This window comes from Chroicocephalus ridibundus, chromosome 1, assembly GCF_963924245.1.
Source record: "Chroicocephalus ridibundus chromosome 1, bChrRid1.1, whole genome shotgun sequence".
Taxonomy (NCBI): Eukaryota; Metazoa; Chordata; class Aves; order Charadriiformes; family Laridae; genus Chroicocephalus; species Chroicocephalus ridibundus.
In genome coordinates this window covers 22,018,992-22,045,226 of record NC_086284.1, presented here as the reverse complement: position 1 = coordinate 22,045,226, position 26,235 = coordinate 22,018,992, and the positions used below count along the sequence as shown (strand labels likewise).

Sequence of the window (26,235 nt, the reverse complement as noted above, 5' to 3'; positions counted from 1 at the left end):
GTACATACAAAACTTGGTTAACATTTTTGCTTGACCTTTTGAGTAATGAGAATTTATAGACTAATGAAGGTGCTAGGTCCAGATTTTAAAATACATTATTCACCATTTCCTTGCACTTATTGAGACACGTTTACAGTTGCAAAATAGAAATAGGCCTTTTCTTTCCATCAAGATGAAGAGCTTTAAAAATAATTCTATAGGAAAACATTGTGAAGTTATCTACAAATAACAAGCTGAAGTATAAATTGTGACTAAATTTTTTTTGTAGTTGTACTCTTTGCATATTATTATAGTCTACTTGAAAATTTCATTTAATTAGGAGACTTTGTAAATATTGATACTGTGCCAATTGTCTAGATCCACAAGATACACTTTTTATGTACAGATTTTAAATGTGTATTTATAGCAATCAACTTCACAGCCTTTTTCTTATCAGGTTTTAATACTTAACACTGATGTTCATTATAGGCTTGCTTTGTAAGCTTTGTGCTGTGACTTGATTTTAAACTTGATACAAATGCTTTTAGAAATAAATGTATAGTTCCAAAAGGATGTAGAGTAACAGAGAACTATTATTTTACAAAGGGAAAAATATCCATAGCAAGACAGGTAAGGGTAGTGTTTATTTCCACAGTATTTGGATTTTATCTCACTGGAGAGATTTTTTTTTTCCTCCAGACCATTAACAACCCCCCCTCTACAACCAAAAAAACCTGACCCCAAAAACCTGCAGTAGACCTTTAAATAGTAGACCTTTAATTGTTGATCTTAGCATACTCTCTCAACATTTCTTATAGAATTGCAACTTTATTTTTAACTAGCCTTTACCTGTGCCATTTGCGACTTTTCATCATGTGGGACAGTGGGGAGCTGGAGTATTTTCAGTGATGGCAACCCATCTGCGTGATAGCATTATTAGAAAGCAGGGTGCCTCTGTGACAGATTTAGTTAGTGCTGGGCTGACCTGTGCAGGACCACTCATTTTCACATTGTCTTCTGCAGCAAACAATTTCTAGAATAGAATCTACATACCTCATCATAGCACTTAACCAGATCTGTAATGCTAAGTGCAGCTGATAAACTTTTAAATAAGGATTTTTACAATTTTTTTGGTAACTCTCTGTGTTAATGAGGATTATTGACTATGCCTTGTTGCCAGCTGTGCCAGACGTTGGCATGTGCAGTTCAGACACTTGGCGTGTACTTTTCCAGCCCTCAAGACAGCAGAAAAAAAGACCTTTTTTTAGTGCCTCTGTTGTGGCATGGACACTGACTGCTTTTCATCTGTTGCTGAACCTGATCCAGTGAATTAACGGTTTACATCAGTGTCCCACCAAAAAGAACGGGCAATCGAGTGCTTAGCTCTTAAGGTCTGCTTTGAAGCTAGGAGGACCTCTGAGGTATAGCTAAAATGCCACTGTGACCTCTCGCTGAAACTCTGCAAGGCCCCACTCTCTCCTTGTGTTACACTCCCTGGTTGTCCTCCTGTCAGAGCTGACTCTGCCTGAAATTGGCTTAATAATATAGAGGTTTGATAGCATAGGTTGCTATACCCCACCCTGGAAGCAGTATTGGGTGCATTTGTATGACGCGGAGGATAAGAACTTCAGTCGAAGGATAAGCATACACTACCTGTGTGAGGCCAGCTGATTAATTAGGCTGGTAAGCAAGCCAATAACAGATAATTAAGCATTGACTGCACTAAGCACTGCCATCATGATAGTCCTGCAGAGTACTTCTAGCCTATGAAAATAAAGGTTTATCCTTATATTGGCAGTTTAGACTTCTTTTCCTTCTATATATTTGGTCACTGAATGGATGACACTAAAAAACAGTTTTAGGACATATTCAACTGTAATTCTCTTGAATTGCAGCACAATCTTCTACCTGCTACATGAACTGATCGTGCTTGTGGCTAGGTAAGAAGCATCCAACTTGTGCATACCTTTGTTTTGGTTTAGTGTCGTAGGGAGAAGAGGTCTTGGCGTTTCTCATTACTAAGCTCAAATGAGTTCTGCTTTTCAAAATTATAGTGTTTTTCTCTATTGCTTCTAATAAACTTGCTTAGCAATTTACATGTGCTTCTGTGTTGCATGGATTGTTTTTGCTAAGCAGCTTGCAGTTGGCATAATGTATATGATCAAGCCAAGGGCTGCAATTCTAGTAGCAATATGTTGGATGCAGTGGTTTCACTGACTGCTGTGATATGTGTACTCAGGGCAGGTAATAAAGAGGCAATTTTGCATACCTGTAAATAGTCATAGTGCTGTATCTGCTAAGTTGCCTGCTTACAATGATGTACATTTATATATTCATTACTAAAGAAGTTACAGTTGTGATGAGAGGTGAGGTTGATTTTTTTTTTTATTTTAATAAAAATAACAAGTTTAGTAGTCTAGGAACACATCAGTTTTCTTGATACTGTTGTATGTTGTCATGACTTAAAATGTAGATTAGATTCCCAAGGCTTGTCTTCTTCCATTATCAAATTTTGGATGCATGTTTTTGGCTGAAAGGGGTGGGTTATCGGTGGTGGTCTGGGGAAAATGCATCACCACCAGTCTTAAAGTTGATGATATTTCATAATAGCAGGTGGAAATTATATATATATATAAATATATATATATATATATAATCAGACTTTTTTCTTTCTTATAACAACGTGAGAAAATGTTATGAAGGCAGTTTTACCTGCCTGTTGAGTTATGTTAGTGGGTACTGGCAGAGTGGTATTTCCTAGTGCAATTTTACAGCTAAGTGATCTTCTGAAAATATGTTTCTAAGTTCTAAGTCTACCTCTTACTGTGAATCAGAATTTTGGAGGAGAGCGTTCTGTCCCTTTCAATTCTAACAAAACTTCTCTTGGTTTTCATGTACTTTCACTATAATAAATTAAATTTCAGTGCAAGATTTATTTATGTCATATTACACGTAATTTTTTTGTGAAGTCGAGTGCCATCTTTGGTATTGCTTTTAGACGTTAGGCTAATACACTGTAACTCTATATACAGTTAACATAATACTGGTAGAATAGTTGTTGCAAATGTTTATTTATATGTTATGATCCCTAAAAGGTCAAGTTACCTTATAGCTGCCAATTACTGCAAAATCACTTGAGTTTTTTTGTGAATTTGTAGTGTGTATACTGCATAGATATGCTACATGAACACTTAAATTCCTGCACATAAGCCATACAGCTATATTTAGCTGTAAAGTTCAGGATTTTCAAATACACTTGTCAGATTGTGTAATGCAACATACCAGGGATTAATGAAAATCTGTTTAAAAGCAGATGATTGAGATAAATGTACAGTCTCAAAGAATATATTTTTTTTATTATTTCAAGTATTGGAAGTTTTGTACATTTGGCTTTTTAAATATTGTAAATTGTTTGTTTATTCTTGTAAAATTCAGATAGGACAGCTCTAAGTATAGATTGTTTTGCATAGATGCGTTTAGCCCAGCACCTGCTGGTAACCAAGGCCCTCCTCCAATGATGGGTATGAATATGAACAACAGAGGAACTTTACCTGGCCCTGCAATGGGTCCTGGTCCTTCCATGGGACCAGAAGGAGCTGCAAATATGGGAACGCCAATGATGCCAGATAATGGAACAGTGGTAACGTATCACAAATTTAATTACTTTGAATAGCTGTCATGTCTCATGGCCCATTTCTGTTACCAAAGATATTTTCACACTCAGGAAGAACATGTTATGTGTGTTGAATCTGTTAAAAGTAATTAGTAAAACTTGTTCATGCAAATAATTTACAAGACAGAAGGGAAATCTTTATTTAACTTACTGTGAAAATCTTGCTTCCCTTAGGAATGGGACGAGTTCTTTGATAAGTAAGCAGACTTCGAACTGATGTTAGAATATACAGCACTTGTAGCAATACTTTATGTGTATGACCTGTCATGGAAAACTCACTGAGAGAAGGAAATCCCTTCTGTCAAATGAAGGAACATCATACCGGAGTTGTCTGTGAATTTAACCATTTGCTGTTATTTCTTTTGTGAAATTAAATTATATATATTAGCTTGTTGGGGGTTTTGATGAACAGTTCAGTGTTAGAAGCTATGTAGTGTGAAGATATCTTTGTGTGAACTATTTAATTTTTTTAAAGCAACTTTAGTGTTTTTTCTGTTTCCTTTCTAACACTGTTGAAAGCATGAGATTATGACAGTAATTACTCCACTTAGAAAATAAGTATGCCAACAGCTGTTAGGGATAACTGTCATATCAATACAGGAAAAATAATATTGCCCAGTTCCCAAGGGTGGTAGGGAATATCTTGTATACAACTGGAATTTTTTATCAAGAGTAGATATGCCATTGGAATGCAGTTGGAGCACTAGCCATTTTTGCTCTGTTCTCATAGCCAGTCATTTTTCCTAGCTGTAATGTCTTACGTAGAGAAACAACTGTATAATTTTGAACCTGATTTTTACATAGTTTTCAGTATTGTTCTCTAAATGGATATTTGGGATGGTCTAGTGGTGGTGTGATATAAAGGAGTATATAGTATAACCAGTGATTCCATTATAGTTTTATTGGAACACAGAAGCATTTTATAGCAGTATTTTTTTTATATATGCCTTTTCAACAGTATCCATCTGCATTTGGGCAATCTGTATAATGAATCATGGACAAAATCCTTTGTTACTTAGAGGAAAATGAGATTTTGATTGAGCACAAAATACCTAATGAGTCTGGTCTTCTATCAGTTAAAGGAGAGGATCTCACTTCGCATCATAGGAGCCAGCTCATTTTATCAGTCGTTGTCACAAAACTGGTGGGGGGGTGGGGTGGGGCAAGGGGGAGGAAATGCTTTTCACAAAATACTGTTTTCAGAGATGCTTTTGCTGGAGACCACTGTGTTACTGGTCACCTCTGAAACATTCTCTTGTGATTATATAGACACTGAAAAAGAGGTGTAAGGAAAAGAATGTGGTATTGTAAATCATCGTATCTATCTCAAACTGTTGTTTTTCTACAAAAAGTCATTCCAGGTATGGAAATGTAGAGAATATACTGACACCTCAAAGTCTATGTCTTAAAAAAAATATTTTTTTTTACTTCCATTTTCTTCTGCACACTACTGAAGGACAAATTAGATGGATTTTTTGCCTTTTTATTTTTTTTTTTCATTTTGGACTTTCAAAGTTTTTAATTTGGAGGGCAGGTCCCTACAGAAAGGCATAGCCTTATTGTATTTTTCCAGTTGTTGGAAAAACACTTTAAAGATCCTTTGAGGGCTGTCTGCTAAACCACTGTAAGAGTTAATTTCAGTTTCCAATGAAGGAAATGGAGAATATGCTTTATAGACCAGAAATATGGTTTTTATTTTTTAAATCTGATGTTTTTTGGAAGTCTTTTAGGGGAAAGTTGGAGTAATAGTCTTTTTGTTCCACTGCAGTCTTTTGAAATGTATTATCTTTGAACATTTTAAAAATAGCTTTTTTTTTCCCCCCCCATACTTTATTGTAGATAGCTAATTCCTGCAGTTTTCTCATTAGCTGGAGAGAGGGGTCCTTGTTGGAAAGAGGACTTGACTTTTTGTCCAAAAGTCAAATGGTAAAAATTATCAGGAGAATGTGATAAGCTGTTTGTTGAAATTCATATCCATTGCTAACAATCTGGCATGAGTTAAAGATATTTTTTTTAATAATTTTTCACCAGTGCTGCAGATTTTTAGGTACGTTGGGGCAGTAGTAGATCTTTATGCAGCTTTTGAAGTAACTTTTTTCTTATTCAATGTCAAATTTTAAACAATGCACATATATACAAACGTGATCTAAGATATATATTTTTATCTGTACAGATATAATGCTATTTTAAAATAATATATATACATGAATTAACAGACTTTAGAACTGTTGAGCTCTACTGCTATTACTGGAGTTAGACTTTCAGAAGAATTCTTCTCTGATTTGGGCATATAAATAAAGCGCTAGTCTTGAATGCTTTTGTCAAACTCTGAATACCTGGGCAGTTAATGTAGATCTTTGTACAAAAGGATTTCTTCTGAAAGCATAACTGTGCTCAACAGGTGAATGGTGAGTTATTTCAAGATATGACTGTACCATATATCTGTGCTTTTAATGGTTTATGTTATATTGAGTTAATGTTTTAAATTTCATAATGTGGGGTTCTATTTTTAAACACTTGCATAAATACTGAACTATAAGTGCTCAGATGCATGTTTTCTGGTTTAGGTCTTAATTGCTATAGCTAATAAATCTGTGTAAGCACATATACCTTTATTAATATCAGGCACAGAACTAATGAAAATAAACATGGAACATTAACTGGATTTTCATATTATATTGTTAATTCAGATGAAGCTTTAGATATAAAGTTGTTTTTAAACTAAGCATAGTGCAGTTATGCATTTTGTCACTAGCTGTGTCAGTTTATTTGGACTGAGTTTTGAAAGTCTTAACTAAAGATTCCTAGTGCCATAAAAAGGCTGACTCCAGGTATATCCACAGCTATATAAATCTTCAGGTTATATTGCTATTAAGACAATAAACCTGCAGTCTCTAGAAATACAAAGCGTGGGTTTTTTTTTCCTAGTTTGACAATGTTTCTGTGTCTTAATTTATTTAAGGGAGAAGCATTGTAGTTGGTACATGAGGCAGAATAGGGCTCAGGTATAAAATTGTTTGCTGTCTCTTCTGTTACATAGAGAATATGTATTGCTTCAGTCATGCTTGAAAGGATGAAGCTACATTCAGCACCAGAGTTGATCTTAATACTGAAGTTTTTAATTTTTAATTTACTTTACAAAGTTGGAGCATAACATTAGCACTCTTTAATTTCTAGCTCTTCTTCCATAATAACTAATTCAATTGCTCCTTTCTTCCCTCTATGTGTGATCCTGATTCTGCTGGACTATCTGCTGAACTTCATGACATCACCACTTGTGGTTTTTGTTGTAACTCACATTTGGCATGTTCCAAATGGACTTGTATTAGCATAATGAGAGATTCCCTCAAGGAGGTCCATCACAGATGGGTTCACCTCTGGTTAGTAGAACGGGCTCTGAAACTCCTCAGCCTCCAATGAGTGGTGTAGGTGCCGTGAGTGGTGGACCTGGTGGCTTTGGTAGAGGAAACCCAGGGGGCAACTTTGAAGGACCTAACAAGCGTCGCAGATACTAAAACTTATTTCATTCCTTACTGTTTAGAAATTCCAGTAAAACTATACAGTGATATGCCTTTATAATTTTAGCTGTTACCTGGAAACGGTTTTATTGTTATTGTAGTCTTTAAAACAGTTTCTTTTGTAAAACTTTTTTTGTATTCAGTCATAGGCTTTGTAGTCTAGAGAAGAAATGATGCGGATCATTATGTAAGGCAATGTGTTTGTGACTAGCAAAATACAATGTGTGACTATGCTGTAAAACATGCAGTTAACTGGTTACAATAAAATATAAAAATCACTTGAAAGGATTTTGGGAATGTTATTACTAATACTGGGTGAGAATAATTTTACGATTACTTATAAGTGGCATAATTTTCATTCTTATGTAGTTTCTACTGTGTGTCAAGAAGGCTCCATTCTTAATAGTAATTCTTTTTACTGCATGTTGCAGTATGCAGTGTACTATGAACAATTTATAACACAACTGCTTTTGTTTTGACTTTTGAAGAGCATCGAATTTTATACAAAGTGTTCTCAAGGATACTGTGTCCTTGCATCTCAGTCTCCCTTTGGAATCTTAGTCACAATAAGCTCATCAACAGAGTATATCTGTTACTCAGATTATTGGAAAACATAACTTGGGGGGAAAAAACACCCCACCTTTGGAGAGGAATCTGTATGTATGCTTTATTCATAACAGTATGAATGAATTTACCTAAACCATATTTCTACAGAAGAAAAATTGTTGTCATCTGTGCGTTCAACTGATCGTTAAAGTATCTTGCCGTTGCAAGGGAGGAGACATTTGTGCGAGCTGGTTTAAAGCCTTCCACTGTGTAATGCATTATTATAAGTATACGTTTCCCCTCATGGTTGGTTTGAATAGAAGCAAGTCTGTTACTAATTATTAACTGTTTAATTAGGAGGCAAGTACATGTTTTTCCATTAAAATAATTGTTCATTTATAGTAGAGTAATATGCATTTAGAAGGATTGCACATGAGTATTCTTGATAAGTGTTTTACAAAAGGATGAATTTGAAAAATACCCATTTCCAACACAACTTAGGCTAGATTTGCTGATTGAGTCTTAAGATAAAACTGATGATAAAGCTAATAAAAAGCTTATTATGATTCAGATTTTGTCAGTCCTGGAAGATGATGGAAAAGACCTATTGGTTCTATTCCTGTAATGGCAAGAAAGTAGGAATACTTTTGGTTAGTATTGCTTTTTTCCTGTGCAAAATAGTTGTAAAACATTAGTGTTCTGTTTTTATTAGTTCACTCACATTTTCAGAAATAGAAATTTCTAAAATTTATCTGCATGAATAACGATACTAAATTTATTAAAAACTGATTTTGAGATAACATGGTGCCCTAATTGTATCGAAATTGTATGTACATAGCTCAAAGCATGGGATGCAAACAGCAGAGAGAGTATGTGTGCGTTACTTCTTAACATAGCAGTGATGGTGAACTGAATTGTGAGCAAATGGGTAGCAGGAAAATCGTGGCATTGCTGGCATTTTGGAAGTACACTTACTTAGTTTTCCAGTGTTATATGGCTTAAAATAGAGATTGTTTTCATACAATTCAGGAGTTATCACATGTGACGTTTGTAACTACTAAGCATTTTCCTCTAGACTGTCTTTAATGTTGCCCCCTTTTGCTCGACTTGAGATAGGTGCTACACTTTATAGTTTGTAATGCAAGAGTGAGTTAGGTTTAAAGTCTGAAATATTCTTTCTCCTACTTCATATATGTATCACGTTACAGCACTAAATCTTCCAAAAAAACCCCACAACTGATTTTACTTAGCCCACTGTTCCTAAAGCTCAACATTTGGGAAAATAGCTGTTTTTTCAGTAGGTATAAACTAGTGTTTGCATATAGCAATTACTTAAGCTCTCTGCTTTGGTGTACTGTGTTCAGTTGAAAATGCAGTTTACATCAGTGTCTAGTAAGGTGTCTAGGTTACTTCTATCTCACATTTTCTGCCCTTGTACATGGCGTTTTTTTATGGGGATTGAGAAAGTACTGGTGTGAGTTGGTAATTCTGAACTGTAAAGCTGAAAGGGGAACGTGTTTTAAATGTAACTTGAACTAGATTCAAGAGGTCTGTTCAGTTTTTCAGAGGAAAGGACTGTGTCTTTCATTCCTTTTGGCTAACTACTGTAGATTTGTTTAGATATATACAACCTCATCCTTGTAGTATCTGAGTATGTTTCAGATGTATATTAAAAACACCAAATCTGCAAAAAGCGGTTTGTTCTTTGTTGCCAACCTCATGCTATTTTAAGTGCATCTTTGTTGCGCTGCATTTTTGCTAGCAAGCAGATGTATGTATGTATATGAAAGTTATTTTAGATTTTAATTAATATTAGTGATTTTCATTCTACAGTTGTGAGCTACCCTTCCTGTAAAACTTGACTTGGATGGCTCTGCTGCATGGTAGCAGTGGATTTGTATGCTCTCCTTATTGCAGAAAATCACCTCATCTCTTTTTAAATATCCATGAACCACGCCTTGAAGTCCTAAAAAATAAATACTGAAATGTTGAATTTGGGCACATTTTAAAGATTTCTTGAAGAATTCCTATTGTAGCTGATGACAGCCTCCCAAATTCTGCTCTTCCTGAAAGCTTTCTTAGGGCTGTCTCTCCATATTGATTGTATACAGCTCAGCTGTAAAGGCAGTGATTTTCATTTTGCCGTATGTCGTAGTAACTGACTGTAACTATAAGTTAAACACATAATTTTGTTAGAAAAGGAATGGTCCCAATTTGATTCATAAAAATGGTATGTAGATACAGCCAAGGAGAGTTTTTGCTTGAAAGTGCTGCCCATATGCTGGAATCGGTTAATTTTTCTTGTTTGTCTTCTGGCCAATTAGTCTTATCATTTTTTCTGTGTATACATATGCTTAAGTTTTTAACTGTCTTTGGTTGGTTTGACTAGAAAGCGTAGTGAAGTCCTCACTCTTTCTGCTATATACTGTGGTAAAACAAGCTTGGAAAGGATATGAAGTTGACAACTACAGTGGACTTAGTTTTGGTTGTACTTACTGAGTTTTTAAGTTATTCCTGAAATTTCAGACTAAACCGCTTAATTTTCATGTGAGATACAATTTTAATACTTAAAGATAGCAAAACTTTCCTATTTAAGTGAAAACAAACAAAAATAACCCACCACCAGAATCCAGCTTGTCTAACTGCATTTGCATTTATCACCTCAGTCATTTGAAGGGGAGTGACTTGGCACTTGAAAAAAGTTAAATTCCTTTTGGTTGTGATTTAATTTCTTTGTATTTCTGTCCATTGTGCTCATTAGGTAAAGCACATTGATATCTTGGGAAACCTGGTGGCGGTTCAAATATATTTAACTATTTATTTCCTAAGAAAAATACAAATTACTGTCGATTACCTAGAAAGAAAATTCCTGACTCGTAACTTGTTGTATTTGTTGTCCACATCTATTTTATCCATTTGGACATAAAGATACAATAAACTGGAGATTCTTATTAGAACAAAAGGTTATAATAGATGGCAAGAAGACAACAAGAACTAAATGTTATGTTAATTTAATTTTAACCATAATGCAAGAGGATTTTATAGTGTGCATTCTTTGAGGAGCATTCTGGTCTAAAGTATACTGTCATATTTTAAAATATTATACCAAATTCATTTTTCCCTTTTGATTTCCACTTTTGATCTCAGATTTTAACTTGAAAAATAGAATAATCTATAATTACAAATTCTTTTGAAAGGTACTAAATACAAATGCACTGACTTGTATGAAGTACTGACTGTTAAATGGTCATAATCTGCCTTGAAATAATTTGTATAAAAAATGCTGAAATAACCAATCTAAAGGAAGATTCTCAAGTTAAAACCAGAACCCCCTAGGCCTTCTGAAGGGAGAAGATGCTTTGAGGGCAAATGAGTAGTGTGCTCTGATGGCATGAAGCTCATTTTACTTAAGCATGTTGTGGAAACTAATTTTTTTGCATAATTCTTAATATTTATCTTTTTTAATAACAAGTTGGATCATAATTCTTCCCTTCTTGGTGAAGACAATTCAAAATAAACGGCAATTGAACTATTAAAATGGTAGGGAAGGCTGGGTAGCAACTGATGGGGTCAGTTTACATTGGACCGCAAGTATGAATGGTTTCTCAGTCCCTTTCCTGAGACTTAGTGGTGCATACCCATAGGTGGTTTTATGGAGTCTGCATCCAGCATCTCCTGTTAGCTTGTGCTTGGGGACAAGACTTGGGAGAGCATGTATTTCAAATGCAATTTAATTGTCTTCTCAGGAGCCCTCAATTTATTAATTTGGGCACTGTGCTGTCATTAAGATGCAGAACCATCTTGGATTTGGTGCTTTCCTCTCTTAGCTCACTTCTAGATTGAGGCAGTACCAGTCCACAAACTTCCCCAATTCCTAAACAATGAGGTGGGAGTGAGTGTGTCCTATAAAAAATACAGAGGTTGAACATTACTCCTTTAGAATATTGGCTATCCAGTGCTAGTTTAGTGGCAAATGTTGGACTGCGTTAACCCAAAAACATTTGCCCTCTTAAAAACCCATTCAATGACATGTGAGAATTTAATAACAATAGAAGGATTGACTAAAAACTCAGGTATAATTTTTCCCATTGGATTAGCTTTTTTGTTGCCTTTTGGGATATAGCATAAAATGTACTTAGTCTTAGTAGGTGGATTCACCAATGACATTTTGCTGGTAAGAAGAAACCTGTTTTGTTAATAGTTTTGGGGTTTTCCCCATAAAATATTTAAAAATCATATCGGTAGGCATTTTGAGGTTTGTTTTCACAGTAATACATTAAATACTCAAGTTTACCAAAATTATCTATGTCTAAAAGGTAAGTTGTAGAACAGATAAACTGAATATTGAATTTTCATGAAAACAATACTTTTGATAATTTTAAATGCATGGAAACAAGCCCTCAATGTGTTCATTTTCAGTGGGATAGATTTAAATAGGTCTTTTCCATCTTGAACTTCCTTAAGCTACTATGAAAATTAATATAATTGAAATTTGGAGATATTCATATTAATGACCTCAGACTGACTTCTAAAAGGAGTAAGAGATGAGTTTATTCAGAAAAGCAGTTTAGAACAGCAACCATTTTTTCCTAATTGAAGGAACTATTCAGAAAAGTTTAAGTTCAGAGATAAGCATAGCATACTTATTTATGGGTAAAACTATTTAAAAAAACCTCTTTCATATAATGATTATTTTATACCCAAGTCAAGTTAAAAGAAAAAAAAAATTCTTTGTAAATGTGGGTAAAAGCTAATTGATTTGTGTGTAGTCCCTCAAATAGAGGACAAAATGCTTATAAGAGGTATGAGATTCAAAAGGAACTTAACTGTGTTACTGCGTACGTGTGTTGATAAGTTTTTTCCATTTGTTTTGGTAAATGGTTTATCTAGAGCTTCTATTGTTCCTAGTTTTGCTAGTGTGCTTTTATATCTTATTTTCTGTAGAGTAAAGCATAGCTGTATAATTTGATTGAATTTACATGTGAACTGTATGTGGGACATTAAGTGCTTGACTGGAAAGAAGCACAGTGAGAATAAAGATACTGTTCTTGCCTTCAATTTCTCAGTAAAAAAAAAAAGTTACATAGAGCCTTGAACAGGAATAAGCATGAAAGATCCTGTATGTGAATTAAAAAAAGATGGGAGAGGGGGAATAAAGTAACATATTAAAAATGGGAGAAACGTGGTTTAATTTTATGTCTATAGCAGATTCACAAAAATAACTTTTATGCATGTTAAATGTGAAAAGCACAAAATAACTAATTTTTAATGGAAAAGATGGAAATACTGGTTACATTAGTATGTTGGATTTTTTTAAACTTTGAGTTTAGTATTGTGAAGATAGCCAAAGAATATCAGAAAAACTGAAATGAATTAATGTTCTGTAAAATTTTAATATTCATGGGATGTAGGGTGGGGTCACTGCAGTTGAATGTTTCTTCTGTGTTGTTATGAAATTGTTCTGTCGGACTTGGTTTTGGTGGCTGAATACAGCAACTGTATACAGCGTACACACCTCATGTCGTAAGTATGAAACAGCTGATTTTAAGATTGTTAGCCTCTCATCAAACCAGTGAGAATCCAGTCTTAAACTTGTGTCACAGCCACAGAAGCACCAAACAGAAGATTGTGTAAAGGAAAATAAAATAGTGGATATTTTATTAGTAATTACAGGATAGGATTAATGTATTTCCATTAGGTTTTTTGCCTTAATTTCACTGTAATCAATTTTTTATTTATGTGAAAGTGAAAGTAATTTTATTCTCAGTGAATATTTGAAAGAAAAAGACCCCATCAAAACAAAACACCCCTCCCCCCAAAAACAGTGCCTAACATCCACCCTCCCAAGCAAAACAGGTTTTCCTTCTTTAAATAACCACATATACCTAAGCAAGTTGGAAGAGGAAATGTAGTAAATGTAAAAAGATGTAAAAACAAGGATTTACTGTAATTCTTTTTGCAGCTGTTTGCTCTTAGTGTTCTGCGCATATTGATGTGTTTCTTTTTTTTTTATAAGCTCCATTACTGTTCATTATTTGCTGTAAAAGGATTTATTCTGCAATGTTGATACTAAGGTTTAAATATTTTTATCTAGTGTAAAATTGCAGGAAAAACCTCTGCATAAACTAGCTATCGCAGTACTGTAGAATGCAGTCTTTGAACTGGCAGCTGAAAGTGGTCTTTCAAGCTGCTTACAAGTGTTTTAAATATTTGTATGCTAATGGAAAATTTGAATTCTTTGCGTGCATATTTAAAACAATAATTCAGTCCATGCATTGCTGCAGATAGCCTTTTGCCCTCCTTGCTGCTTGGTCCTGCTTCCTGCCTGCTTTGTCCCACCCTCACATCTCTGTGCCCATGCGGTGAGCAGGGTAAAAGAAACCTGGTGAAAATTACTGATTCTGCTCATTTCAGTGTGGAAGGAAAGAACAGCAAGGAGTGAGCAGTAGAGCAAGACTCTTCAGAACTGTCTGGATGTAGCTTAGTTTGTGCTGTATCAGCATCTCTGTGCCACATAGACAATGTAGTTTTATGTATGTGTTTGGATGACTTTTCAGTATTTCTAAGAAATACATAGCTTAGAACAAATTAGGCGAGAAATATGTTGAGAGCTTTAGATCTCTGAATCACATGGTTATGTTTTACATTCTTAGTGATAGCTGGCCCAAGAGGGCAAGTATCTGAAGTAATGAAGGGAAAAAAACTGTACACTAAAATGTTGAGCCAAACTGTATGTGAGCTTGATCTGTCTGTTCACTTTCTGCAGTTGCCAAGAAGGTTACATGCCAGCCAGTAAAATATGGAAAATAGTGTCCTTCATGATTTCTCCAGGAAAGATGATATACACAGTTGTTTTAGAGAAGCAAGACTATTCACATGTACTTTTTCTTTGAAGAAAATACGTGAACTGCAGTTACAAAGATGGGAAATACTGTCTTGAAATGTTAACGTTCTTCATTCTTTGATACAATAGCACCAAAGTGTTCCATGTATTATGTTCCAATATTAAGGGAGAGAGCATGTGAAAGGTAAGCTGCAGCTCCAGTTCTAATCAACTTGAAATCAAAAGCCTTTTCCAGAAGGCACAGAAAGAAAACTTCAATAATGAAACAGTAGTTCATCTTCAGTTTTGTTCCAATGTGGAACATTGTGCTTCTAGAACTTCCAGCATTGTATCAGTAGCAGTTCCTCAACTGACGTTTTCAGAACCAGAGCTGTGCCAAGTAATACAAATAAAGTTTCTGCCTTAGCGTGTGAAGAATGCAATTATTACATTTCAAAAACTGAATGTTCAGAGTTTTTAAAGAGAATGTATTAAATAATTGTCATGTATTGGATTACTGGTTTAAAAGTAAAAATTATGTTAACTTGGCAATTGGGATGGCTATGCTTTAAGAACCATTTTGGTATACGTGCCAGTTTATTGTTGCCATGTTGTGCTTTGTGTAGTTTTTGTGATATGACCTAATGCATGTTCAGCATCATTCTTGTATCACAGTTGTGTACAGTTTCATATTTTATTCACACTGCTGAATGCAAATGTCTGTAGAAGGGGGGTACTTAGAGCATTTGTTTAGCACTACGTAACTTGTTTAGGAGGAGTTTTCATTGCTAAGCTTGCTTTCTGTTTTGTGTTTGCTCTGCATGTTTTCTGCAAAATATGCTTTTTCTATTGCATATGGGGAAAGAGTAGCAAGTCACGAAAATGTGTTTATTAGGAAAGTAAACGGATGTCCTGGATGCCTCTTACTGCTTCTAAAATGACTGGCTCAGGGGAATAAAATCGCTTGGTATACTTTCATGCATAATTACATCTAGATTTTTTTCTTGCTCATGGACGGTTTCAGTATTAGTGTTAAAGGTAAAAAAAATTCTGAGTTTTAGTTTCCTTAGATAGTCTGGTTTCATCACAAGCATGTGTACAAGACATGAAATTAATCACAAATTACTTGATGTTTGCTCTGAATAGTACTCTAACTCCCCAAGATGTATTAAACTTAAAAAAAATAATTATTTTGAGTTTCATCATTTTAAAGTGAAACTTAAAAAATTGTATTGAGTGAGAGTAAGCCAGTCCACTGCGGGGTGGGAGAAAGTACAAATCTCTGGAGAAATCATGCACTTGTTTTGAGTTGCATTATGTTACTGGGCATGCATATTTTACTTTTTAAATTGGGACTATAGTGCGAAACTCTTTGTTATGAAGACTTAACAAGAGATATAATTTGTCTTATTAGTTATGAGTATTAATTGTAAGTTATAAGTATTATTTTATAAGTTATAAATATTAATTTATTGTTAGCGTCTTAAAAATAGAATTGGTTAGATCAGGCACATGTACTTTACTGGAGATGATGGCGTGTAGTATGAATATCAGAAAGAGGATAATTCAAGTGATGGCAGTTACCAAAGACTGATAATATGTTGTGCCCTTAAGCTTAGTTGGATTAAAAACTGATATTGAGCGTTATTCTTACTACCTTTGAAGTTAATTCTTTCATACATCTTTTTCTTCTTCCAGTTTTAGCTATAAACCTGAATTCCCCAGGTGTCTGATATTTTTGGGAAATAAATACTGATTTTAAAACTTTGCCCAGAATCTTGATGCTACATTTGCATTTCTCCTTTGTTGTGTCAAGGAAGCTGAATGGTGTATCTTTACAGAAGGTGGAAAAACTTAATTTTACTAGAGGTCTTGCATATTTATGAAGTATTTGAACTCTAAATCTTTCACTGGTCTGACAATTGAGGACATTGTGACTCGACTCCAACCTTCCATTAGTATTATTGTGAAAATTTTGCAAGCTTCTGCAAAACTTCAGAAGTGGTGTGAGGATGTAGTGTGACATACTGACTATAGGATTGGGCCAAATCATTCATCTTTGAAGATTGTCACTGGCCTGCTCTGGGTATCCTTATCCATTCCACTTAGGACTTTGTTTCCTATTCTGTATTCCAGGGTGGGGTTTTTTTTTATTGTAAAAGGCTTTAAGTTTTCATGATGATGTGGAGGACATAAGCTGCATAAAACTTTATTTGGGGGTTGTAATATGGAAACAGGTTAAAGAAAAGTATCAGATGCACAGTAAAAACAGTTCTTTATATGATTTGGCAAGTCATTACATATCTCTCCATGAGTGTTTTGTTAGTATATGAATATCATGCATGTATTCTTAACCTCTTGTGTCATTACAAAGGATTTATGGCCCTTCCTAAGGGGGGGTGTGTGGAGGGAAATAATTAAATGACAGAATACATGGGAACTTAAAAAAAATAGATAGGTACCCATTCTTGACTCCTAGGTGTGTGGACATGCTAATGTGGAAAAGTAAAAGTAGGTAAGTGTTCTTCATGGATTTACAGGTTGGGGAGATAGTAGTGTGGAAAAGCATGAGGATGTGGTTTGAACTCATCTTTCAGTTTTTCTTCTAAAAATTTGGAAGCTACCAGACAGTTAAGAACCCCAGACATGACTCTTGATAAACTTAATCTAAAATTCTTAAATGTTGTTTCAGAGTTCTGCTACAAATAAAACCAGTTCAACATAAGCATGCAAATAAAATACATGCTTTAATGGACAAAGTAAGTCTGAAGCCTGTGTTTCACTAAGATATGGAGAAGCATAGTGTTATTGGGGAGTTGGATATATTTTCTTTTAGTTTTAGGTTTTGTCTACATAACCTTAAAGGAACAGAGGTGGAACTTTATTAATGACATGCAGGGAAAGGCCAAATATACAAGACAAAATTGTGCTGGGAAAAGGACTGAAGTTCAAGCATATATAACTTAATCTACCGATGCTTCCAATAGAGGACTTCTGTCATCAGTTTAGAGAGCTCCTGCTTAAAAACAAATGCTGCCCAAGTCTGGTCCAGCTCTCATTGCAGGAAAACGTCATCTTTGCCTTGATCGTGACCAAACCAGAACAGGACTATCAGGATTTAAGTTTATGAAGAAAATAATTATCTTGGCACAGTGATAACTCTGAGTAGTTGAACAGTCAGCACCTGACGTAGCGTGTGTGCTGATCAGGTAGGTGACTGTCAGAGCCTTCCCCGGGCTTTGGGTATGGTAGTGCCTTTGGTTGTTCCAGCAGTAGCTTCACCTGCCTCAGTTAATGAAGTTCCTTTATGCTTACAAGGATGCTTTTCAAAGTCTTCATCTCTTCTGCTTAGCAAATTTCAGTCGCACAGTAGCAGCTACTGCAGCTGGGTGTTGAGGTTGGTATAGTCGTGGAGCGCCTAAATCAGCGTTTGCTCTTATTAGTTTACACCTTTCCGGTCGTAGCAGTGTGCTTCCAAATGTTACCTTTCGTGAATTATAAACTTGGCATTCTCAACGAGGTATTGATCTGAGCAAGCTTGAGTAGAGACTTAAGAAATTTTAAAAAAATACAAACCAGTTACACTTGTACTGTCAATGACAGAAATTCCTTTCATAATTCAAGGTGTTACAGAAAACAAATCTGTTGGATGATTATTGCAGTCTGATTCCATAATTTTATAATAAAGATGTGAAGACTTGCTTCTGCCTCCAGCTGATGAGGTTCATCTTTAAACTCTTTGGGCATTTATTTTAGTTTACACAGTGTGGTGTAAACTAGAGTCACACAAAATTTATGCATAAATATACCCTGTCAGAGCACAGTCAGCAATTGGGTGCTGATCAGATGCAAGATTTTGCAGAGTTTGAAATGAAAGTAAGTTGACTGAAATAGATTGTTAAATAAGATGGAAATAAAGTTATGAGAAGGCAAGAACAAGGTTGAGCAGAATACGAGAGCAAACTTTGAAGATGGTTCATAAAAAGTAGTGGAAGAACCTGATAACAGGTAAACGTTCTGTTAACCTTTCAAAGAAATTGGTTCATCAGTATGCAGAACTTCGGTTTGAAATGCAGACTTCGTTGGAGAAGCTGCTGCTTGCTTATGTGGAGTTTCTTTTTCAAGACGTAGTAAATAATTTTTGTAGTGTCTTTAATAGTTTGTAGTGTCTTTAAATGGATGGTTTTTCCTTGTGTACATCAAAAGTCATAAACAGGTAACTGAAGGAACAACTTTGTTTTAGCATGTGTTCATAACTGTTTTCTCATTGTGTTGATACTTAGAAATTTGTCACCTGACATAATTTTGATAACTTATTTTTAAATGCATATTTTTAATGTGAGAAGTATAGTATGAGCTTGCATCTTGAAATCTGAATGAACTATGCTGAAAAATAGTGCCAACGGTCAAAATATTTGACTAAAAACATTTTAGTCTTGAACATGATGCCAACCGACTGCCTTTGTATGTAAGAAGATAACTAAAGGAAGTTCTTTCTTTCTTATCATGTGGTCTTGGCTTAGTCCAGTGCAAACGTGGTTTCAACATTAAGGCCTTTGTTGTTCTCAAGTGAAGAAAGTTGTAGTCAACTGGAGTGTCTTTTAGGCGGGTAGGTGGTGGAAGGGTTAATTTGAATAGTATTCCTAATGCACACTGAGATGCTTGAGAGTTAATCTGGTACTCAAATGTGAAATTATTCCTAGTATCATGCTTTTCGGTCCTCTACATGTTAGCAGGTGCTTTCTTATCTCTGTGTATATGAGAGATGAGGCTTAATTTTTTAAAAAATTTATGATAGTCACTTAGCTGTTTCACTTTGTGTAGGAATAATAACTTTATCTTACAGGTACTAGCCACTTCTACTAAAATAAAGAAAGTATAATGGTACTAGAAAGTTGAGCTAAATCTTACTTGGAGCAGCATGAGCAATATGTCCAATTGTGCAAGTAAAGGACAAAAAGCCATGCTTAAAGCCAAGCTTGAGTCTCAGCTTGTCAGATGATGAAGCTTGTACAACAGTAGCAAGTAGAGAATCTCTGCTCTTCAGTTTTATGCGGTTGAGTTCACCGCATATTCTGCCTTAAAATTTTTCACAGGTTTCTTGGTGATGTTATGCACAACTTTTTATCCCAGATCTGAGTAGTAATCTGCTTAGACTGGGTAAGTGCAGGCTTGGTTTGTTGCAAGGACTAGTTATGCCATACTGAGAGAGATGTGTAAATGCCTTCATCTCTACAAAACACAAGTTTTCATGAGAAATGGTACCTTTATTGAACCACCTTTGTGGGTTTTTTTCGTAAACAGGTAAGTCTTTATGTCAGTGGACCAATATGTGATAGAGCATTTGCAGGATACCCTGCGGTTTATTAATGCTGTTCTGTTGTCTTTGTTTTGAAATACAGATTCCATTTCCTGTGTATGTCCAAACTAATGTAAGATTTCCTTTTTTCTACCAAATATGGCTTTATTATGGTGGAAGCTGGAAGCTTGTGTTCTGTATTTGTCATGGAATAATCAGAGATAGAAATTGTCACCCAGCAGAGTTAGTACAGGAAGAACGTTACTTAAATGCACAATGAATTACCAAATCTTGTGAAAGAGCCAGAGGCAGTGGGCACAAACTGAAACACAGGAGAACACCAGGAAAGACATTTTTAATGTGAGGGTGACTAAGCACCGGCACAGGTTGCCCAGGGAGGTTATGGAGTCTCCATCCTTGGAGATACCAAAACCCATCTGGACGTTGTCCTGGGCATCGGCTCTAGGGGACTCTGCTTGAGCAGGGGGGTCAGACCAGATGATTTCTGGAGGTCCCTTCCAACATTCCCTTCTGTGATTCTGCTATCTAAATAAAGCTTTGTCTTTATTGAACTTTATGTGAATTAACATTAAAACCCTATTACATGCTTAGGCATTTGAATGCTTCCTTACTGGGTTTCATTTCAATATAGATGTATGCATTGCTTAGTATTGTTAAATTTTACATTTTCAAATGAAGCATTTCAAAGATGAAAGCTCTTTGAGTGAATCTCGAGTTGTTGCTCTTTATAAGGACCGTGCGACCACAGCTTGCCCTGCCCTTTCCCCCAGCACAGTCTTATGGCTTCAGAGATTTTAGCCCCACAAAGATAATCAATTCTGCTGTCATTATTTTGGAAGAGGAGGTTAGGACACTGGCCTAACTTGGCACCTGCTGCAAAAATGACAGGTAAGGAATCCTGCAGGAGGGAATGGGGAGCATTGTGTGAAGTTGTGTAAAGCAGCATTGCTAACACTTCAGAAGTTAATGTGCTGTGTATCGGTGAGTTTCACAATTCCTTAAAAATGCTGTTTTTTTTAAATTAGAGAAAGTTGGATTATGCACAATCTAGGAAGCTTCCCTTAAAACTAGATTCCCCCATAGTTTTTGGAAGATCCAAAATATCCTTAACTAGTGAGGTCATTACATCTTAACTGCATATATTTTTCTGTAATAATAAGTTTATGCTGATTTTCTGTAGTTTTAAAACTCTAAAATCTGAGAAAATTGTCTTAGGCTTTGCCTATGCACATTTTTGCTACTTTAATTGTAATTATTTTGAAATCAAACAATCTATATTAATAAAACTGCCTATTTAAATGTCTTCAAAATTTTCCTAGTGGTTCTCTCATCTCAGATTGTGTAACTGTAAGCTTGTTTGCACAGCAGGTAGCGCAGTGGTATTGTCACTTGTCTTAAAGTAGTAGAGCAGCAGTGATACTACTTAACTCTATGCTAGCTGTGCTGGTTTAGTATCTCAGTAACAGCAGACTTACAGATTTGTTTCAAACTCTGTAGGTAAACAAGCCATTGATTTTCTGTGAGAGGATAACTCTAAATTTCTAGAACCTTGCATAAAACAAGCTCATGAAATTTTAACTAACTTCCAACGCTGAGTGATGCAATGGTTTTGGATGTTTTTGATCAGACAGGTTTCTTAAGTTTTCTTTGTTAATTGGTGAAGTAACATCTGTAGGTCATTATTTCTAGGTGAAAGATGATGAGGGTTAAAGGTTATTCCCTTGCTCCTTCAATGGTTTTGTACTTCCTGGTTGTTCATGGTAAGATGAAGTATCACAAAATGCTCAGGAGCTTTGCATCCATGTAAGAGGGCATGTGAGTTCTGAGTGGAGAAAATGAACTGGTAGATGTTTTTCCAAGCTGCTCAACAGGAACACAGTCATTGAAAGTAGAAACCTGAACATCTGAAGACATTCCTGGTGCATTAATGACAACACAAGGAATGTTCATGAGCAATATAGGGGAGGGGTCCGTCTTCAAAAAATACGGGATTGAGTTGCTGTTTCTTATAGGATTATTTTAATGACTTTGTATGACTACAGACTCAGAGTTCACAAAATTTTGCAAAAATATAATGTATATATTTATATATAAAATATATATAAAAATATAACTAATTATACTGTGCAATAGAAGTCTGCGTCATGTTAAGAAGTTAGACTTCCTTTCTGCTGATCAAATCCAAATTTCTTTGAAATAGTAGGGAATCTTTACTAAAAAAAGGATCCTCCTTTTCTATAAAATGCACTGTCTTACATCTAGGAACATAATGATTTGCAAATTAATCATTTTTATTAAATTTACAAAGTACTTAAAATTTCAGTTTCTTCAAATTCAGGCCTTGCTTAAGCTGCCCAGATGAAATCTTTGTCCTTTCTGTTGAAACGTTTTCAGACATGCTCATTATTCCCAAATACTGAAGAAATAGTTTAACTGCTGCATGAGTGAAGTTTTGAAGTCCAGGCAAAACAGAAAAATAAATGTCTCTTCATCATAGTATTGTCACTGATAACGGGTTTATTAACGTAGCCACTGGTAATGGCCGCTGTTCATTCTTTTTTGAAATCTGATTCCAGAAGAGGAGCAATACTACATTCACATTCCTCATTCTGTGTAAGATCCTAACTTCAGATACTCTATAAATTGAAAGTTGTAAATAAATTAAAATGTTTTTGATAGTCAAGAAAACGAAATGCTTGCTGTCTCAGTTCAAGTAGTATTTGCCCATTTGTTTCTAGGATCTTAATTTTCCTTTTGAGCCTTAATTTGGTAAGGTTCACTTTTTCCCTTAAATGCTTCTAGCTGTCTGCAACTATAAGCTCTTAAGGAGAGAATTTGGGGAACTTAAGATTGGGAAAAGTTATGTTGCAGTTTGTCTCCTGTAATCACTGGCAGCCATGTAATGATGCCCAGGTGACAATTTCTTTTCCCTCTCATGGCTTTATTGTTGCAAATGTGTGTGTTTGTCCTCAGCAGGGGCTCTTCATGAGTAAGGTGAGCAGGTTTGGCCAGACTTGAGTAATAACTGAGAGAAGAATGGGGAAGAAAAGATTGCTTGACCATTTAAAAATGTCTAGTGCTGTATTTTCTGTTAGTACGTCAGCAGCCAATGTTGTTATCTGTTACCTTTTGATAGGTAAACCTGAACAAATGCAAACATGAACACAGCTCTGCGGATCATCTCGGGTTCCCTTTGGAAACCCCAAGTAAATGGGAACAAGGGATTGTGTGTTTTCCTGAGAACAGCTCGGCATTGGAATTCATTCCTTTCTGTGATGGATAGTGGCTCTGCTACTCTCAAAGCGCAACCTGTGCCTGCTGGTGCAAAATGTCCTATGGTCCACTTCAGTGGGAGTCAAAATTTACCCGTGCTGCTGTTCTGTGTTGCTAGGTAATTTTAAAAGTAGACATAAAATAAAGGGGGAAATGGAGGGAAATAACAGGTCGGGGGGAAGCTCTTTGTTACAGTAACCACCAAAATTACAGTTAATTTAAAAAATAATTTAAAAAAAAAAGGCAACCTGTTGTGTCACTGAAGGCAGTGGAGCTGTGTAGCATCAGTGTGCAAGGTAAATGTAAAACTTCCTTCATTGTTGTAGATCATCACGACTGTTTCTGGCTGGTGTGCTGCTGTGGCAGCTTGGAGCTTGGCTCGCATAGCAGTTCTGTATTGGAAAGACAATACTGGCGTGTACTCTAAGCTGAAAATATGTTACTTGAGATGGGTTGTATTGAGGAGCTGTTTTTTGATTTTTCCTTGGTAATGGCCCAATACTTGTACAGTACCGGTCAGTTTGTGCGTGGTGCATCTGTTCTCTTCGTAATAGGCATGTTTATCATGCTGTTAGCCTTTTAGAATATTTCAGATTCATTTTGCTTGGCACCATACCCGCTTTGAGCTTTAATTTAAAGAAAAGCTATATCATATGAATGAAGGTGTTTCAGAGCCTGTTACTTTGAAAATAACTATTTGCTGTGTTCCTGCACACTCTTAAAAATCCCTTTTTTTAGCACTAGCACTAGGATTTGTTCAGGTCTAACAAAATAATTACTGTTAATCATAAACAGTAGGATTTATATAGCATAGAGAGGTTGGAATGGTCTTAATTTCTTGTAGAGAGACAATCCTGAAGAAATAGTGCAGTGGTAGAGACATACTGTTTAAACAGCCCCCACCCCGTAATAATAACAACTTTATAAGTATTTGAGTTATGGTAAATGATTAATTTGTAAAAACTACCATATGTTCTTCGTGGCTGGTTTTTAGAGGTTGTCTTCAAAAACATACCAGAATTATTTGGCTACAGTTTTGTCACTCGTATCTACTGGTTGCCAACAATCCGTCTCACTGCTTCCTCTTCTGTAAATCTGCGTGGCCAAGAAAGAGACGGTAACTAGCATATGCTGGCTGTTAGGGAATCTGGAGAGACTGTGTCGGGCCTTTGGAGGTCTTAGCACTGCTGTTTGTAGATAGGGGAACAAAGGAAGAAAAGCTTAATTATTATGGTTTTTTCATAATATTAAAATATAGACTGAAGGGTGGGCAGTTTCTAATTGTAGCTTCTCTTTAAGACGGATACATACTTATCAATAGCTGGATTAGTTTCACTATGTGAAGGTCATATGCCGGGACACTAATATTTGTCCAGGTGACAACGGCAGCTTGGTCCTCAGTAAGGCTGACAGTCATCACTGTGGCCACTATTGTATTTTACCTGCTAAATTATTTTAGTACTAGCACTTGTAAAATTACAGCTCTAGTTTTAAAAGGTTAGTAGGCTGTGCTCTATTATACCTGCTTTAAGAAGAAAGTGCCAACTAGCTGAATGCCTGCGTTACGGAATAATTAATTAAACTTTTGAAACTGGATATATGGCAAGCTGCACCATGGCGGGGGGAAATGAAGCAAATGGAAGAATTGATGAATTAACAGCACTTTTAATAGAACTCAGACATTAAATTGTGCCAAGTTTGAAATCACATTTATTCTGAGCTGCTATCCTCAGCCTTTTTTTAGCTGTATCTGATAAGGTAAACGCTACCTTTATTGTAAGTGTTTGTGGTTGTGTGTTGTAATTTGCACGTATGTCACTTCTGAGTTGCTTTTTGGGGCTGTTCCTGAAGCAAAGCTAGTCTGAAAGGTGCAACCTGTGTGTGGCTTTCCAAAGTCTTTTTCTAAGAAATACCTTGCAGGGTGCGCTAAGTTTACTGATCATCAAACAGGACCTCAAGACGTTAGTAAATTGTTTAAGAAGTCTTTGTCTGGGAGCATACAGAGTTCTTCATCCCCTTGTGCTGCTATAAGGGGGGTTTTCCAGGCAGGCTGCCTCTCTCCAGACATTTCTTCAGAGCTCCTGGGCTCTGCAACGTGTTTCTGCGTCTGCTTCTCCAGCCTGAGGAACGGATTACGTTAAACCTATCAAAGACTGCAGTACTTGCACGTTATTTTAAAATGGATGTATTTGTGGAGAAGAGGTGATTTTAATTGGGGGTGGGGGAGGAGGGAATGTGTGTGTATGGACGAAAGCTGTTTTGAAGCCTGAATGGCTGGGGCAGAAAACTGTTGAATTTTAAACTTTGGATAATTATTTTGCATGTAGACTCTGGAAGAAAACACACAGAGTTCAAGATGGGTACTCTTATTTATACTTTCAGTTATTATTTAGGCCTTTTTGAATATAATTAATTTTAATTATGAATTAACAAGTGTACTCTGACTTGCTGTTTGTTCTTCCAACCACACTTACTGCATATGCAAGCAGATCTATTGCAGAAGTTTTAAAATTACAAAAGTCTTAAACTTTTGCATCAATTTCTAATGCTTTTAGTATTAAAACATATTTTAATGGAACTCATGTACAGTTCTGTTCTGAGATGTTGTTATAAAGTAGGACAACATTTTATTTCAGTTGTATTATTTTCATATATAGCTTTTAAGTATCTGTTAAATGTCTGTAGCACAGCAGGCTGCAGAATGGGGGAGGAGACTGTATTTGTGCTTCCATACCCTCAGTACAGCTGCAGTGAGAGCAGTTAGTTCTCAAGTTTCTTTAATAACTCTGTGTTGTGTGCAAGGGATCCTACTTATTGCAGTGGCAATAATATGAGAAGGATGAAATGTCACTTTGGCCACATGCATTGGTAGGCCCAGAAGATGACAGTGTTGTGTTTATGTGTGTTGTAAAAACCTCTCCAAAGAGAATTGGCTTGGGGCTCTTTGGAGCAGAACAGCACTTAATCTACTCCAAGCAGAAGTATGAAAATCTAGGAACTTGTTAATGTTCTTGGAACAGCTGTTTTTTAACTGCTGAGGTAGTAAAATCAAATTTAAAATCTTTAGAGAAATCTGTGTAGTGACAAGTGGTAAGAATGGGTA

The 26,235-nt window shown here is 35.7% G+C and overlaps 1 protein-coding gene across 6 annotated transcripts in view; it reads left to right on the top strand.

The window, feature by feature from the left end:
• Positions 1–26,235, top strand: part of PSPC1 (paraspeckle component 1) — a 72,862-nt gene that overhangs the window by 32,339 nt on the left and 14,288 nt on the right. For 3 of the 6 annotated variants that reach the window (XR_010070493.1, XR_010070491.1, XR_010070490.1), the window contains exon 8: positions 3,450–3,619. The exons of 1 other annotated variant lie outside the window; for it this stretch is intronic. Coding sequence is in view for 1 of the 5 variants with exons in the window: in XM_063330739.1 (XP_063186809.1) it covers positions 3,450–3,619; positions 6,982–7,167 (356 nt within the window). In the remaining 4 variants the exon portion in view is untranslated. Of the gene's footprint in view, positions 1–3,449; positions 3,620–6,981; positions 15,903–22,995; positions 23,251–26,235 lie in introns of those variants that run through there. 2 more of the 6 variants (XM_063330739.1, XR_010070494.1) reach the window with 2 other exon arrangements.